This window comes from Ambystoma mexicanum, chromosome 6p, assembly GCF_040938575.1.
Source record: "Ambystoma mexicanum isolate Mex_15411 chromosome 6p, UKY_AmexF1_1, whole genome shotgun sequence".
NCBI classification, from domain to species: Eukaryota; Metazoa; Chordata; class Amphibia; order Caudata; family Ambystomatidae; genus Ambystoma; species Ambystoma mexicanum.
The window spans coordinates 459,384,130-459,402,138 of NC_090935.1; the positions used below are offsets into that span (position 1 = coordinate 459,384,130).

An 18,009-nucleotide genomic window follows, 5' to 3' on the forward strand; every position below is an offset into this window, starting at 1 on the left:
CAGGAAAAAAGTACATTAGAAGTGATACTGCTCATATTTTGCTTAAATATGTAAAGAACAAGCCTTGAATTATTATTATGCTTTTCAGGATAATTATCCAATAGACTTTGGAAAGTCCATAAAGAATATAGAATTTTGAATAAAGAAATGAGAGTGGATCACTGAACCTAACAACGTACTTTCAACCTCACCATACATTATTATAAAGTATCCACACTCGAGTAGAGGATGACATTGAGATACATTATTTTGTATTATAGAATCTAAAACCACACTTTCGAAACTACAGGTTTGAAAGATAGAGCATTAGAATGATGCAACTGTAATGAAACAGTGAACAACCATTATTTATTCATCTCACAAGTATAATTATAAGAGGTACCTTGCCACTTGATTATAATGGAAACATGCATACTGAAGACCTAGAATAGAATTCTAAAACCACACTTCCTAAACTACAGGTGTTGAAGATTGGGAAATACAAATGTTGGAAATGTAATGGAACAGTGAACAATCATTTTTGAGGTAGCTTGACCGTTTCATTACAATGGAAGTATACATATTAATAGAAGAGTATAACATTAGGTAAAGACCAATTGATATGACCCTCTTTACATTGATCCGTAGAACCATTAATGTACTAAGATGCTCATGCTGTAAGAATATGAAGATAGGGTACTACTATTTTTTATGTCATGGGACATGCAATTAACAACTAATCGACAGAAAATTCAAAGGAAAGATGATTACTTGACCACCCCAACTAATAATGTAGTGTAAACAGAATAACCCTATACAAGCTTGAAACAATACCGTCCCTAAGCCTCCATTCATTGTTCTTTCTCTCTGTTCTCTCTCCCCAATTTACTTACAGATTATCTATGAACTATGGACAATAGCCCCCAGTGAATGTATCATTGCAAAAGATAATGTATACAAATAAAGAGTTGTGAACACTAGATTATTGTGAGGAAACAATGATTCGATGTGTAAACAGCTAACAGAAGGTTACAAGTATTGTGATAGAAATTATTTTTCTGGCTGCTCATATTATCTATGATACTAAGATTCTGAAATTGTATAAGATGCTTGATTTTGGAAATGTATGCTTAACATTGTGCCTTGACAAAGCCCGGGTTCTGGAGAAAAATAAGCACATGGCTCCAACTGGATGATGTTGGCTTGGGAACATACACTATGACCTAAACAAATTAAGTAATTTAACAATAAACTACATTTTGTTTATTTATCACTGATCATAAGGATTTATTAACTTTGGCGCAGACTTACTACAGACATATTTCTCAAACACATATTACCAGAGGAAGAACTGCCTCTCTGCCACCTACACCAACCCCACTGGAGGTCAAGGGCACGTGCAGGCTTTAGCCAGCCTCCCCTTGATGGGAGAAAGAGAACAATGCAAGGACCATGGGCCTCATTACAACACCTGCGCTAAACCATGGCGCTATTAGCACCATGGTTGGTGCCGGTGTTGTAACGGGTCCGCCATGGTTCAATCGGGAATTACCACCCCATTCCAAGGTTGGCAGGGCGGTAATTCTCCATTGAACCATGGCCCTCCCCATTCCCATTTTCGCCCCATAGGTCTCTATGGGAATGGGGAAGGCGCTAAGTACGGTACCGCAAATTGCGGTACCATACATAGCACCAATGTCCCTTTGCGGATCCCTACTTTAACGGCTGGTGTAGACCAGCCATTAAGGTCGGGTCCCGCAATGGGACCTCGTAGTAAGGTGCTAAGTGTTTAACGGCACTGCAGCCTTTTACGGCGCCTTTAAACACTTAGCGCCAGGGTCGTAATGAGGCCTCATATCTTTTCCTTGAGCCCCTGGATTAGGACTCAAAGCACCCTGAGAGACTGTAAATACAGGATCCCTGTTTTTCACCATAAAACCACTTTGAGCCATCTGCAAACCCTGTTCGACACCCGTTGAACCACTTGAACTGCCAGCTCCGCTTTGTCACTCTATCAACATTCAAACTCATGCTGTGGCACTTTTGAACCAGTTTTCCACTGCATCGTACCAGATAGGGCACTTCACCTGTTCCACTCGAACAAGCAGCTTGCCTCTAAGCATGACTTTAAGCTGCCACTGCTCGAACATCAGATTGGACCATCAGGGACCCAGCTCTGAACCACCAGACCTTAATTCAAACCGCTGAAGTACCACGTCACAAGCTGACCTGAACCAATGTTTACCCAACTCAACATTCAAACTGATCCTGGTGAGCCTTTTTTAACGGCACACACTTCAAACTCCAACACCAGATTGCTGCTTTGTCCAGTAGGACTCGCTGCACCTGAACCTGGTTCAAGCTGCTTTTACAGCACCTCAAAGCCTGGCTTGACACTGTTGAACCGCCTAAAACTGGAGTCCGGATCTCTAGAGTGAAAATGTCCCTCAGGTCCACCTTTTGTGGCCCTAGAGACTGGTTAAGTCAATGTTTCATCCTTTTACTTTAAGACATATATTTTTTTAACTCCTTTTTGCAATTCCTCCTGTTTTTCCACCATGCTAAGTACCTAGAATGCTTCCATCATTACAGCTTGCATGTCTTTGACTTCCTTTACATGAGTGTTTTTTTATAGTGATTGTGATAGAATATTTTACAACTGAATTGTGTACTTAAAGTGTATATTTGATAAAAACTTGATTGGACATTCATTTATTTTCATACTTTGTGCTCTCATATTCACACTTCATCTAAGTGTATAGCCTTACCGTGGCCCACATTACCACAAAAGGTGAAGGAGATATATATCTGAGCTCTGATTGTTTTACGGGATCATTGTTACTTTGTACAAGTGTGATGGCTGAGTAGGCAGTCTAGCCACTACTCATCTTTGAACTCCTGCAGAGCAGAAATCAATTTGTCACACACATATATTGCATATTATATGTGCTGGGGTAGTGGAGTACTCCCTTAATAACACTATGACTAAATTGTTTCCCTAATGGCTAACTTGTCCCCTGACATGCTGGACTCTTCAAGTATTTGGACAAACTTAATGAAACAATCTGTCTACAGAGGCAGTGCAGGGGAAGAGCACAAGCCATTTTATTATGCTGTGTCCTTATTTCTTCCCTCCTTTTCCCCACTAGGACTTTCTTCAATGTCCCCCTTCACTCTTTCTCACGTTCTTAGGAGTCCTACATAAATATAACTCAATGTATAGCAATGTAACATACAAAAATAACAACCATCTTCCCGAGATCTTGAAGTCCACCCAGTGTACTAAAGTCCAAACCTTAGACAGAAGAGATCCCACATTAGCATGATGTATCCACATTCCTGAGTGCCTAAACCCACCTCACAGGCATGAATCCTTACTGCAGAGATTGTACACCTCATTACAAAATGGTGGAATACTAACAGTGATAACAAGCCATACTTAGCTTTTGCTCTTACCCGCAATGAGTAGCCACCATCTCTGAAGATCTAGATTCCATGTAAAAGTGCCTATATCCCCTAATGCAGTGTGTTCTACCAATCTCAGAGATCTGACACCAAGGTTCACACAACCCAAAGTCTTTTTCAAATTGCTCTGAAGGAATAAGGGAATTTGGATCTAGGAGAAAGGAAAGGAGTTAGGATTAGAGCAAATGGAAACATCCCCAAGCTGTGTTAAGTAGGCTAGATTGCTTTTTTAGTTCCTAATTGTACCCTGAATCTAAACAATTGGAGAGGAGGGAGGTAGTAAAGTTAAAGAGGGGGTGGGACTAAGAGAGCTGGTAGAGTGGCAGAGGTGTGACTTGTGTTGCAGCGAGCATAGCCGAGCATAGCCTTGAGCTATGGGGCAGCAGAATAACAAATCAAAGTAACAGGTTACTCTATTACTCTCAAGTTGCCGCTTGGAAGTCATTTTGCAGTATCTTTGGTATAATCTAACACTCATGGGAGTGATGGTCTTGATACATTTACATCTCCATCTCAACTGCTTTCAAATGTAACGGGTAAATGATCTCCACAAACAAAACAAAATGTTACGTTGTTGGCCAAAGTATAGCCCTATTGGTTAATATGGCAACTTGCGATTACTCCACCATTAACCATTCTAATTTCTCTACCCCACCCCCAGTAACACCCGCCATTTGTTCATGTGTTTTAGGTCGCTGAGTGTTGCTGATGTGGCTGTAACTGCAGTGTTCAGACCTGATAAAATCATTCTATTCAACAAAAATGCAGAGGTGACAGTGGTGATCTGCCTCAAGGCCCAGTTTAGACCGGCAGGCGCCAGAAATCAAGTTGGTAAGACAATGACACATGTTCAGAACAATATATTGAATGCTGTAGTTTAATACCCGTTTTTACAATGCATTGACATGCCAACATTTTATGGTAGAAAGGAAGGAATAGCAAGCCTGGACTGTTAACTCTATGAGCCATTGATTTATCACGTGTTGCTCGTTCCATATACGTATCTGAATATGTGTTAACAAAGTGTACGCAAAATGGCCTATTGTTAGTGTTGCCTAAAATGTGGTAAACCAGTAGACAAAATAATCCTGAAGTGTGTCCTCTTGATATTCATGTAATGATACAGCACTTTATTTTTCAGGCCCGCCATGATTGCATCAATACTTATATAACTCAATTTCTAACATGACCCTCCCCATCACCACCTCCAAGCCCTATGCCTGACAAAGTCAAAATTCATACAAAGTCATTGCACCATAAAAATGATGTGGTTGAGCCGAGTAGTGATTTATTACAGAAGCATCAACAACACTGCACTGCAAAAGCAAACACATATGCTGCCTCTAGCATGGAATCTGCCGTTATTGTGCATACTGTCCATACTTGAACCCGTGCTTGCCGGTGGCCATAAGTGTCTCTGGTTTTACTGTGATAACTACAAATAATTAAATAGGTCCCTTTTTCAGTGTAGTGGGCATATGAATATTGGCCTCACTGTTACAATGAAGTATAGTTGAGTCTAGAGGTCTGGTTCTATTGAAGTGTTGGAGCCCACACATGTGGTGACCGCTGCCCAGGCTAGATGTCCTGATCCAAAGTGAGAGCCTTCTAGGAGGGCAATGGTCAATGTCCATGCATTAGAGCTGGTAAGGATGCTAACACTATTAGAGGTACAGTACCCCAACATGAGTTAAACATGCAATAAAAAGGATGATGATCATGTGCAGCACAGAAAATCTAGAGTGACTGGCCTTAATGCCCGGTACATACAATAAGCAGGTTGCTGTCACACACAGCACAGAATGGTCAGAATAATGGCATACTAGAGTCATAATGTGGGGCACATGGGGAGGTCATTTTCTGTATACCCATCAGGCTAAGCACACTTAATTTGCGTACATGCAAACAAAGAGATTAACTAACACATCTTTTTTCTGGGATGCTTGCTATTTAAAACAATACAACGTGGCCTGCCACCCCAGAGCTAAGATGGGACACCACTCCCAATTTACAAGCACCATCACACATTGATCAAACAGACTTTGGAATACGATTAGAGTGGTCATATTAGATGATAGATATAAAAGACACTCATCACTGGCACTGAACTCTGCCAAACCCCTTTTGTAGTCTATATGGGCATATGTGCTCACCCTTTAAGCACACAAAGCTATAGCCGTACACCAGGCCATGAACCTTGGCACTTAGGTTTTGCACCCTAACAAACTGAACTATTTGGACCTTCAGGACAGTCAGCTTCTGGGCCAACTGATTTCGATGTGGCATTGGCATCTCTCCCCATCCTGAGTCCTTTTGTCGCCCTTTCCTCTTTCTTTGGCACTCTGTGGCAGATGTTTATCTGCATGTGGCATGCTAGAGAACATATATGTAAATAACTAAATGCAAATAAATGAACCAGCAATTGATTAATATCTGAAGGCCCAAGTTACGGGTTGCCCTAAACATGCTCTGAATCCTTTCATGCTAAACAGAAATGCATCTCATGATAAGCACACAAAAAACAAATAGTATGCTGCTTCTTAAAATAGGTACAGTTAGTGGGCAGTAGAAGTACAACATTTGCACAATGGAGTACACTCCCAACAGAGATTATTATCCCAATGCATTAGACAATTCAGAAGATCCATATGGATGTACAATACATGGTAGGGCGTCACCATTCAACCAGGCTGCACGGTTTTTTAAAATTCTATTTAATAAATAAATATTTCCAATACTGGTTTTTACATGCATTTTAAGTTCAAAATGATAGTATGGGCCTCATTACGACCCTGGCGGTGGGCCTCATTACGACCCTGGCGGTACGGAGTGAACGGCGCCGTAAAAGGTGCCGGCGCCGTTCAACCCGTACTGCCGCATTACGAGTTCCCCTCGCGGGACACGGTAAGCACGCCTGGGAAAACCAGGCATGCTTACCGGGTCCCGCGAGGGGAAGAGGGAGCAAACAACGGGCCATCTCGTAATGGCCCGTTGTCTGCTCCCTCTCCCATTCCCATTCAGCCCTACGGGGGCTGAAATGGGAATGGGGAAGGACCGGGTGTGGGTCCTTGGAGAGAGGAATTACCGGGCCTTCTGAACTCGGAATGGCCCGGTAAGTCCTCATTCCGAGGACCCGGACCCCGACGCGATTTCGGCGCCAACAGCGGCATGGTTACCGCCGAACTCGTAATGAGTGCCTATGTGTTTAAAGAATAACACACACACACCTGGCCAGAAGCTACCGATATATCAACTTTGACGTTGATTTATTTGTTTTACTAGAATAATCAATATATAGCAACATCGTTATCAACCACTAATCAAACATATCTCCTATAGACTACCTTTTTTTCAAACAGCATCCATTATATTCTTTCAACATATGTGCCAAGCCACCAATGTAATCCAGCTCCTCAGCATGCAGAAGAAAGAAGTTGTCCATCTACTATGCAGTATTCTGAATAGCAATGGATCATTGGAGCTCCCTACTGGATGTATTTATATTAGCCCTTTTCAATATGTAGATTTAATTGCTGAACATGCAGTAATTAGTGCGGACTATGGTTTGATCAACTTTATAATTACAAATGCTGTCAAAATCGATAGTTATTAAAAGAGAACATTTTCTAATTACAATTACATGACAATAGGCGTGTCTCGACAATCACAATTACTGAAACACTTGTGTATGGGCGCAATATAAATAAAACTATCATAACATATCAATCCGTTCATCAACATAAATATACCAAAATTACAATGAGATTGTAAAATGCAAGCTCATTGGCCCTCGACCGGGCCTTACCTGACCTAAAAGGGTTCGGAGCTCTGTGTGGCATCTGGAGTTCTTCTATCGGCTGGCCACTATGAAAAGGGAGAAGGGACAATGTGTAGTCCCTTCTCTCTTTCCATGGCGGGCATTGTTTTTGTTTACTTTTTTACATTTTCTTCAATGGCTACCATGGAAAGGGAGACAGGACTATGTGCAGTCCCTTCTCCCCTTCCCTGGTGGCCATTTTCTTTGTTTACTATGGCCACCACGGAAAGAGAAATACAGACTACATTTTCCTGTCCATGGCGGGCATTTTTAAAAACATTTTTTACTTTTTTTACTTACGCAGCTGAAAAGAAAACCCCCATTAGTACCCCTGTCAAACGGGTGTGGTACTAATTGCAATAAGCCCCTCGACTGCATACGGTAAAGCCCCCCAGGGCCTTCGTTGTAACTATCAGCCCCGGGGGCATTACCATATGCAGTAATGGGCTGGAGTCTCAGGGCTTATTGCCTAAATAACAAGCAAATAAAAAGTCTGTCATTTTGAACTTTATTTTTAGTTCTACCAATCAACTACACTTTGCTTTACGAGGTATTGCCACTAGAAATGCTACCATTTCTGCCACTCATACTGGTGGTAAATTCACAAGATTGTGAGAGGCAGCAAGGCAGAGTTAATGGAGGACTCCATTTTGGGCTTGCAGAATTTACTACCCAGGATAAATCCTTCTCTGGTAAATCGTACACTTTTTGGAGTTAGACTGGAGACATGCTTCCTGCAAAGTTTCATGCCCAACATGTAATATCACAGTGCAGAAACAGTGGAAGTAATTATGCAACCATCACTCTTTTACTGCATCTCTACTCGCAATTCTAAGTATTATAATTGGTTTCTTATAACGCGTTTAATACCGAAGAGGTTTCTAAGCACAGGCCTGGGATTTGAACCTGTGTTGCTCTTCGTCATCTTGCTTCCAAGACGAACGTGTTGCCACTGAGCTATACTAACTATAGGGTAATGATAACCTAAGAGTTCAATTCGTTTTCTATGGGAATAGATCGAGGGAGTTTCATATTACCATTCCATTATAACCTAAGTGGTGTGAGTTTTAAATATATATAAGAGGTGGCACCTATTACATAAGGAATCCAGTTCCTTAACTGTTACAGTGACGAGTTAAATCCTGGTTCGAATTTGATTTGATCCTTTTCAATGTTTTTCAGAGGTAAACTCTAAGCTGCAGTTTAAGCTATGCTTGAACATCCTTACGCATCCATTAAATATGAAAAAGACTGGACTTCCTTCAGTTATGGAAAGATGGAGACGTGCAGTCTTTTGGGTGAACTTGTTCGGTGTATTCTGCACCATCGCCCTCTCTCAGGCCTTCAGAACTAATTGAATCAAATACATTCCGAATTTGGGACATCATGATTACTGTTTTTTCTGTTCTGGATTTCATATTTTTAATTTCCTTCCAATCATGAGCAAGATGTTTCCACAAGTTAAGCACTTTCCTCAGAAACTGTGTGCAACTTGCAATCAATGGAAGGAAACTGGGCAGGGCTAACACAGCGCTTCCTACTTTTGAGGTTAAAAAATGACAACCATTATGTTGGCTTATTATAACACCAATTAATACAGTACCTAGGGAGGAATCCGGCTTGAAATGCTATATAAAAGTGTGATAATAGTCCCTGTTTTCCCTGTCTTTGCTGCCTTTATTAAAGTATTGTTTATCCTTTCCAACATTGTTGTCCAAAATGTTGTCTTTGTGAGGCATATAGTTTTAATGTTGGCGGCTAGCCGGTTTTACCAGCCCTTTTGTGCTATAGCTGCTGGTTATATTTTTGGGATGTCATTATGATGCAGAATATTGAAATAATCTTTTTTGAATGTCTGGTGTATGGCATGTCACTGCAGTTTGTAACAAGAATGTGTAAAAGTAAAGCAATGAATATGCTGCATATGCTGTATAAACTGGAATACGAAATGAATGCAACCAAGTTACTTCATTTTCAGAAGGATTTCACTCTTAATGGTCAATCTAAAAATGGCATCACATTTTGTGAAGTTCATGATATAAACACACTTCCCAGGCTCCACATTTAATTACCTGATGTATTTGTCCCCTGCATCTGTAGATGTTAAGTATAATGCAACATTGGACGCTGACCTTTTTTCATTCCGCGTGACCTCTAGAGGACAATTTAAGGAAAGTAACGAGAGGTATATACAAAAGGACGTTCCAGTAACCAATGCAGAAGCCTGTTATGAGCACATTTTTATTGTACAGGTGAGTGAAGGCGTGCTCATATTCTTGTTAAAGAATGAATGAAAAAATCAATAAAGGTTGATTGAATGAATTAATCGTTACTGCTTTCGGCAAAGTCCTTTCTGAAAATACAGAAACACATTACTAAATGGGCAGTAAACAATGCGGGTGGGTTCATGGACTTGGGTATCTTCCTTTTCAAGAAAGGACAGAAGAACAGGAGGCAAGTGTTGACTGGTGCAGACAGAAGAGGAATCAATTCCAGAATTGGGCGGTGAAACGAATGGACCTCTGATACCTAGATATAGCGCACATGCTCTATAGGGGGCACCACACAGATCAGAAGGAGTAGGCACATAGGGTCTGGAGGGCAAGCACACTGTCAGGGGAGCGTACCCTAAGATCAGGTAAAAGCACACTTTGCTAGGAGTTAGCACACTGTCATTGGCGCAAGAAGCTATTGTACAAGCTTGTGTGCTATCAGCTCACAGGCTCAGGATGGAGACAGTTTATAGGCACCGAGTGGGGGCAAGTCATAGGCTTGCAATAGAACAACTTGAGGGACTGCTCATACGCTCTGAAGAGGGGAAGCTTAGTGTCTCAAATTCAGAGTTTTGAGGGATTCCCTCAAATTTCCGGTGTGCAGTATTCAAGGTCCTAAATCAAGTGCATGTCAAATGCATGTATTGCAGAGTTCTCAGTGTTCAGAAAGGAGCTTCCTTCAGGTAAATGGAATGTAGGATCAGGTACCTAGCTCAAAAGGCTGGATCCACTGAGTGTGGGGAAGGTCAGTGTGGAATGTTACTGGGGCTCAGTGGGAGTCTTCTCAGTAAATGGTAATTCAAACAGGTTATATTAAAACATAAGAAATCCTTCAATCTTCTTGGGGGCCCTTGTCTTGTTATTTAGAAGATATACCATGAGAATATGCTCCAGAGTATGTAACTTGAAGTTCAGTTTGCTGATATGTATGTTGTGAGTCAGCCAGTCTTCACAAACCTTGGACACAACAGGGTCACAATTATCTGGCAGGTACCTAGGAAGTGGGTGGTGCGGGATGGGATTAACCAATCTTTGCTAATCCCGTTGTTAAATATAGAATGGTCTGGGCAGCATCACAGCAATAACTGCACTAGTCAGCACTATGACAGTGCTAGGGGAGGGTAGCGTAGAAAGTTAAGGAAGAGGCTGGTGTGAGCCCCCAGGCTATCTCTGTCAGGGACATGAACCACCTGGTTTTTGTATCCACTGGGAGCGGGATGAGATACAAAACTAATGAAATCAGCTAAAGAACACCATATACGGGCACAGGTAAGAGTGGCGCGGTTCCCATTGCTCAGTGTTGGCAATGATTTCCTGGTCTAATGCAGACCAGCATTGTGGCCTAACACTACCGCCAGGTCACACAAGCCCCAACCATGAAAGAGTCCATGCTGTTAAGGATTTCAATCAGGCAATACACCCTGGTCTCTGCCTAGTATGCAGTGCACAACTGAAATGCTTATTTTGTTAATATAGGTTCAATATTAGGTTCAAAATTCAATATCACACCCCCTTTTCAAATACCCCAGGTCACAATGAACCAGGAACCAGGCTGGTAGGTAAAGGTAACATTTATTTATTTATTTAGAAATTCAAGAAAATCATGCACTTTTTAATATATGGGGCAGAAATCACCAATGGAGTGACAATAACAAATAGGAATGTGAACAATGCACTTAAATTAATCCTTTGGCAACACAGATAGAAAACACCAGAGAATAGAGATACTTTTGAAACAGCACTCAAGTTAGGATTTCCCCCTGCAATATGCCTCAACCCACAAATAATCCATTCTAAATAGATATAAGGAAGCAGACGGTAATCAGGAATGAGGGATAAGAAACACATTTCAAATCCAACGTTCCCTCCCCAAACAAGAGAGAAAAACAGATTTGAAACCCTTGAAATGTTAAAATGACACTCGGAAATGGCTGAATAAAACAATGAATGTGTGCAAAAATCCTTAAATCAGTACAAATCTTTACGGGAGCATCAGTGGAAAGTTACAAGCAATCATAAGCAATAGATTGAGTAAAAGCATACAATTTGAAATTGAATGGAAGGTTTAAAATAATTTATAATCAAATTCAGACATGTAAAACTTTACAAAAATGTCAATTCCCGCCTGAAATTAACCAGACAGTTTTTAAGAAAAACAGGTTTGTTGGTTGGGGTGTAGCTATAGATCTTAGGTACAGTCTGGGAGTGAAATTAGGTGTCTAGCTGTCAAATTGAGTGAGTTATGCAAGATCTAGTGAGGTGTGTTTTTGAGAAAATGAAGGTGTGAAAAAGGAACAGAAATCAATTTTGACAAGGACAGTTTCACTCTACACTAGGGCATTCAGGCTAGGCTACCCGATTGAGACACAGTAAGCCCTGGGGTTGATCTGTGGAATCAACCCTAGCATCTCCGCACCCGCCCTGGCTGATCCGGTCTGATCACCCGAGGGAGGACTAAGGGCTTAGGATTTCACAAGACAAAATTATTAAAGAAATTGGCACTAGCACAAGGAATCAAAGCAGGGTAGCAAGAATGATTGTCACAATATTATAAGTTATTGGAGTCAGAATAGGATAGCTTAGAGATGGGAACTAAGGACAAGGACAAGGCAAGGCAAGTTATGCTATGGTTCTATGATTCCTATTGATACTCACAGTCCACTTTTAGTTTGGTTTCTGGACAGTCAGCGCTCTGGATCACCACACGGATCTGGTCTAACACAGGACAGCCGGACAAAATCAGCAGGCATGGACTGGATACCGGGTAGCACTTCTGGTTACTGGATAAGATAGATCATCAGGGTAGCAGGATGGCAGCCTCATGCAGTGAGTCGCTGCAAGCCAAGCTGGATTTGGATGCCAAATGTACCACAGTTTCCCTTGGTTATGGGGATTATTTTAGAATTGAGGTCTAGCTGAAGCAAGATCAGCAAGGTTTGGCCTTGTGGTTGGGATCTGGAGTCTAGATGAATAAATGTAAGATGAAGACAGGAACAGGACAGGACGCCGGGCAGGAAATCAGGAATCAGTCAAGAATCAGTGTGTCCTGATTACTAGTCAGGGGCCCTTACTTATAATGCCAGATGACATCATTACAGTATATCCAAAAACAAAGGTGGGGACCCCTAAATGGGCATCTGGGGTGAGTTCAATATATACTAAACAGAGAGGATGCCCTATGTGCTGAAAAATTCAATACATGTGTTTCTGAAAGCGCATGCGTATATATGTGTATATCACTAACACACCATTCTACCATTCATGGGCATCCACCATTGACAGTCCACCATTATGTATATGTATGTACATAATGTTGGACTGTCAAAGTAGGAATATTACTACTGTAAAAGTTAATTAGAATATCTCTATACAAACTAGATTTGATTGTGAAGATTAATGGTAGAATGGTGTGTTAGTGATATACACATAGGAGAAATGTTTACACAAAAATGCACTATTTGCACAAAAAACTTTTTGTTCACAAAAATATATGTTGATTGGAAATGAATTGTTGTCTTATAATTGTTCAAAAATGATGTCTTTTATGAAATTGTAACAGAATAAAATGATATATATTTTAATAAGAACACACTCTCTGGTCCTCAGCATGCGCTTTCTGAAACACATTTATTGAATTTTTCAGCACACAGGGCATCCTCTCTGTTTAGTATTATCATTACAGTATATGACAGGGCAAAGATTCACTACCCACACCCCTAACAATAGGATTGGGCAAGGGCATAGTCTCCACCTTGCTCACAATTGGTTGGATAGCAGAAAAGTGATGTCATGTTTATAAGTATGTGTGAGACTGTGCGCAAATGACTGATGCGTGACAATTCTAATCAATGTGGTGAAGGCAGTGCCCCCTGCAACACCTGCTTATTGAAAAAACAATATTATCCATATGAAGCAAGGGAAGGGATCTACTTAAAAAACGTTGCTGTGAAGCTGGGATATGTCGGAATATGTCGGTGTCAGATGTAGCCCACAGGGTGCAGCTTGACACTCTTTCTTTCCTTCGGTGCCACAGGGTTAAGTCCTCTCCTCCAGTGTTACTCTGCATGGCTCTGTAAGGGCTCAGACATGGAGTTTGGAGTCCAGTGCGGAGCGGGTAGTGGACAAAAGTAGAGGTGAAAACAGAGAAGGGTGAGAGCTTTTAATGTACATTTAAACACAGTTTGGTGGGAGCAGTAAATTGTGTTGGCCCCTTACAGCTCACTGAGCCCAAAGCTGCACTATCCACTATACAGGGCTTTTTGTCTGCCTGTATTTCTTGAAAGGTTCTTGAAAAGAAAGGGAAGCAAAGGTATTTCACTGACCTAGCCTTTCTGTGGATTTTTGTATTCTGTCATGCAGCGCTAAATTCACTTACACTGTAGGTCTTCCTGTGTAAGGCTGTGGATCATTTGCTGCCCTGCTGGGACTGTTTTGGGGAATTAGCTTACTGCTGTGCCTGATTGCCTGCTATGCTCTCCAGGATAGACGTGGTCCCTTTGATAAGTGTTACACAGGTGATGCGTGAGATAAGTGTGGTCACCCTGCAGTTTAGTAGTGAGAGTTTCTGTCTTTTGAGTTATTCCTGTCTGAAGTTCCACACCAGAATCACTTAGTGTACGTAGTTATGTACTTCCTAAGAAGTAAACAGGGAGAGGAGGGATCAGCTTCTATAAGTGAACAGTTCCTGCTGGGAAATGCATTGTCAACCCCATCCCAGTGTCAATCTGCAACTCTGTTCTTGTTGGTGAACTGTTGGACTCCCTAGGCATTTGTGAGGATAGACAAGTAGTTCCTGATTTTATGTTGAATTCAATGAATATTTAGAGGAAAATTACAGATTTCTTTTTGAAAAGTCGGTGTCCGAGTGTGGGTGATTTGCCGTCAAACACCTCTCCCCAAATTCAGCATTTGCCATCTCCTTCTATCATGCACTACCCTGTGAACACAGTCTCAATTTCACGGAATCAGCGACGCCTGGAGGATGGTAGTGCTGGGGATTGTCCTTGAGGTATCTCGCGCTTCTTAGGCTCCCTGTCCAAAACAGCAGTGTTTTTCGTATCACCTACAAGAAAAGAGATGCTTTAATCTTTTGACTCCTCTTCTTTGTCTTGCTCTATGCGGATGGATATTCCGACACCTATTTATGGAGCTCTTAAAGAAGTAACCAAATCTTTCATCTCAGCACTTCTTTTCATGCTGAGCTCACTCATTAAAGTTTATGATCTCATTAGCATTAAGGTAAAATCTAATATCATGAAAGTGGACTCCATTCAGTCAATATTAACAAAATGTCTTGTCTCCATTGATCATAACAAATCTTTGATCAAATTCCTTAACAAAGCTCTAATTAAAGAATTCTTAAAGGAATGTATTTAATTAAGAAATCTTCTTTCTGCAGAGGAGTTATCTACATCATTGACACCTTCTGTCATTTGCATCAGCTTTGACGTCGCCAAAGACAAAAATAAAACAACCAAACATAAAACCAAAAAATCAAAAAATCAAAAAAATAATAAGAGAACTAATAAGGGTGCTTGTCACAGAAAAGATGACCCCTTTGTCACAGATTCCAGCAAGTGAGTCTGGTTCTATTGCCGACTCAGCACAAGATGTTAATATTTGCATAAATGTGCCACTCCATGCCCTAGAAGCTGAAAAAATAAGCATACAGGCAAATGGTGTTAGGTGGCAGCCTTCTCTCACAATTTACCATATTCCTTTAAATAGAAAGATTTGAATACCCAGACAGAGTTCGGTGTCTCTTCGAGTGAAAATATGTTCTTCTTGGAGGGTAGAAAGATGGACGATTCAATGTCACTTCCGCCTAACATTTTTTCTTCTAAAGGGACTGTACTTACAGAGGTGTACAGTACTGGCAAGATTGAGGTTTAAACACCCTTTGGGGAGAAACACAAGTGAAGGAACTTTTAAATGTACCCCTCAGCAAGACAACCCTATAGAATCATTATTTCTGCTGAGAGAGAATGGGCACAAATTGCCATGTAGCCCCTTCATTTGGATTTCCAGCAACTCAGAATTCCAAGAGCAGTTGTAATGCTGCTCTACCTCCTTCAATTGTTTTCAATCCTCTTCTACCATGCTCAACATCATGGCACTAAACAAACTTGGAGCTGTTTACTTGCTTCTACAAACTCTCTCAATGTGGTCTTGCACCAGTGAAGTCCACCACTATCTCAACTCAAGTGCCAGCTCACTGACGTGAACGCATCTGACTCACTGTATCCTGAGCATTGCATTGTTGCAATGGAGGCTTGTCAAAACCACACTTGACAGCCAACTCGACCTGCTAGAAGCCATTGTGTAAGTCGCTGCCTTGACCCATATGAAACATCATTTTGACCTGAACCAAACACCATCTCGAACCTCCTGGGACCCATTGACTCGCATTGTGTTGAGAGCTTTCTTGATTCACAGAGAGCCCCGCCTTGATGCAGACCCAACGCTGACTCGACCCTGGATAACGCGACTCTATTTTGACAACAGCAACACAGGAAAGCGCATCAACTTGACACTGCCAATATTGTCATATTGACTTTATGGCCCACTTCTCAGCCTTTTTCTTACAAGAAAACATCTTGAGCATTGGCCGTATGCCAATGAAGTGCCTGAACACCCCTGCCCACCCCCCTTCAACATCTTGCATTTTCTGTGTTTCATTACAGGGTTGCGTTTTTGCATGTGTTTTTAGTTAGTCAGCTCTAAAATATCATAGAACCTTTATTGAATATTCCTTTATTTTGGAGTGTTTGTACTATTGCTGTTTGTGTTGCTACTGTTATCAACTTTCATCCCTCCTGAAGATATAGCCTGCCCTCGACCTGTGCTATCACACAAGGTAAAAGAGATATACATTTTGGGCTGTCTGTTTCACCTTTATGATTGGGATCACTGCTGGTTTAGTAGTAATGTGGAGCTGAGTAGGTGGGTTAGCCACTACTCATCCAAACCTAGGTGCATAGCGTCTGGGGTCCACTGTCTGGTCCCTACTCCACTGCACAAGCTCATGGGGTAGGAGTGTCCTTCAAATTACTAACATGCTTAGGGAATTCTAAGTGCCTAATAACACCTTTTTAACTTGAAATTGGTCGATGATTTCAAAAAGGAGTACCATCTTAGAACTCTGAAGTTTAGATTAACTTGGCATCATCACTCTTGCCTCAGGAGTCGTACTACTTCACAGCGGTAAGATCTTCATATACCCCTCCTGCCCTAGGCGTTACGGAGGCTCCACTGAGAAAATAACGGTTGATTTCTCTCTTGTCCTAGGGGTTCTTTTGTGTATGAGTGTATTGTTTCAAAACCATATTTGCCCCTAAAGCCGGACTGCTTGGGGTTGAGAAGTTGGTTACTTTCCAAATGGTCTTGCAGTTGTATATAGGCTACCCGATCCAAGATATTTAGCATGAATGGCACATTTGTGATTGGTCAGTAATATTTTTAGGGTTATGCTAATCCAAGGTACTCGTATTCTGTAAAGGAGTTACCCATGACTCCTTAAGTGCAGTGGACACATTGGTTTCTTCAAATATCATGTTAACGAGACAAGTGACCCATGGGGCAATGTTTCAATGCAATCCTTGAAAAGGCTAGATGGACAACAGTCATCTAAGCAGGATGTTAGTTTCATGTTGACATTTGGATCCTTTTATTATTCTGAAGTGGGACACCTTAAAAATCATTTAATCTGGGATACACTCATGTTACAAAATGGGTAAGGGGACTCAATTTCATTTCAAGACAGTAGCACATATATTTTATATAGCTAGTAGACCAAGTTTTGTCCAGTATAGGTTCACAACACCATACCCTGCCAGCACAAGGATAACTCAAGAAGATTAAAATACGTAATTCTACCTATACATTAGATTCTCATGTGTTGGGTATCCAGTGATATTAATGAAAACCAAAACACCCAATCCCATTGAAAGTGATTTGATTGTTTTTATAGGCACTCACCAACACTTTCCCCAAATATTCTAGGAAAGAAGTTTGATTATATAATTGCACCAGTCCTAAAATATGTTGGGGATGGTGTTTAGTGCCCTAAAAAAAACTATTGAATCACTTTCGATGTGATTTGATCTTTTGGTTTTCAGTAATATTGCATAGATTCATTTTTTTGAGGGTGCCTGGCAGAATTTAGCCCACCTGAAAGAATTCACTCAGGCAGTTTAGAAATATTCACAAGACGCATTCAGATTCTTATTCCATGACAGGGATAAGATGTGCTAGGTAGAGTCTGTTTACAGGAACGGTATGAGTGGATCTATGTGACCCAATGGTCGCAGGTCTCCCCATCGTCCTTGTCCCATAAACTCACCCCAAAATATGTTATTCCCGGCTAACTATCCATGTCCAAGGATGTGACTCTGACCATTAGACGACTCTGAACACTCGGCATAGATAAGTGACAGCATTTTGAGATTGTGTATAATATACTGAAAAGTGAGCCTT

General features: G+C 41.2%; 1 protein-coding gene across 1 annotated transcript in view; it reads left to right on the forward strand.

Annotated features, from left to right (window-relative positions):
* The window catches only part of ITGA2 (integrin subunit alpha 2), a 659,006-nt gene that overhangs the window by 405,427 nt on the left and 235,570 nt on the right, over window positions 1–18,009 (forward strand). The window contains exons 16-17 of the mRNA XM_069627259.1: window positions 4,136–4,275; window positions 9,362–9,513. Of these exons, the coding sequence (XP_069483360.1) occupies window positions 4,136–4,275; window positions 9,362–9,513 (292 nt within the window). The remainder of the gene's footprint in view (window positions 1–4,135; window positions 4,276–9,361; window positions 9,514–18,009) is intronic.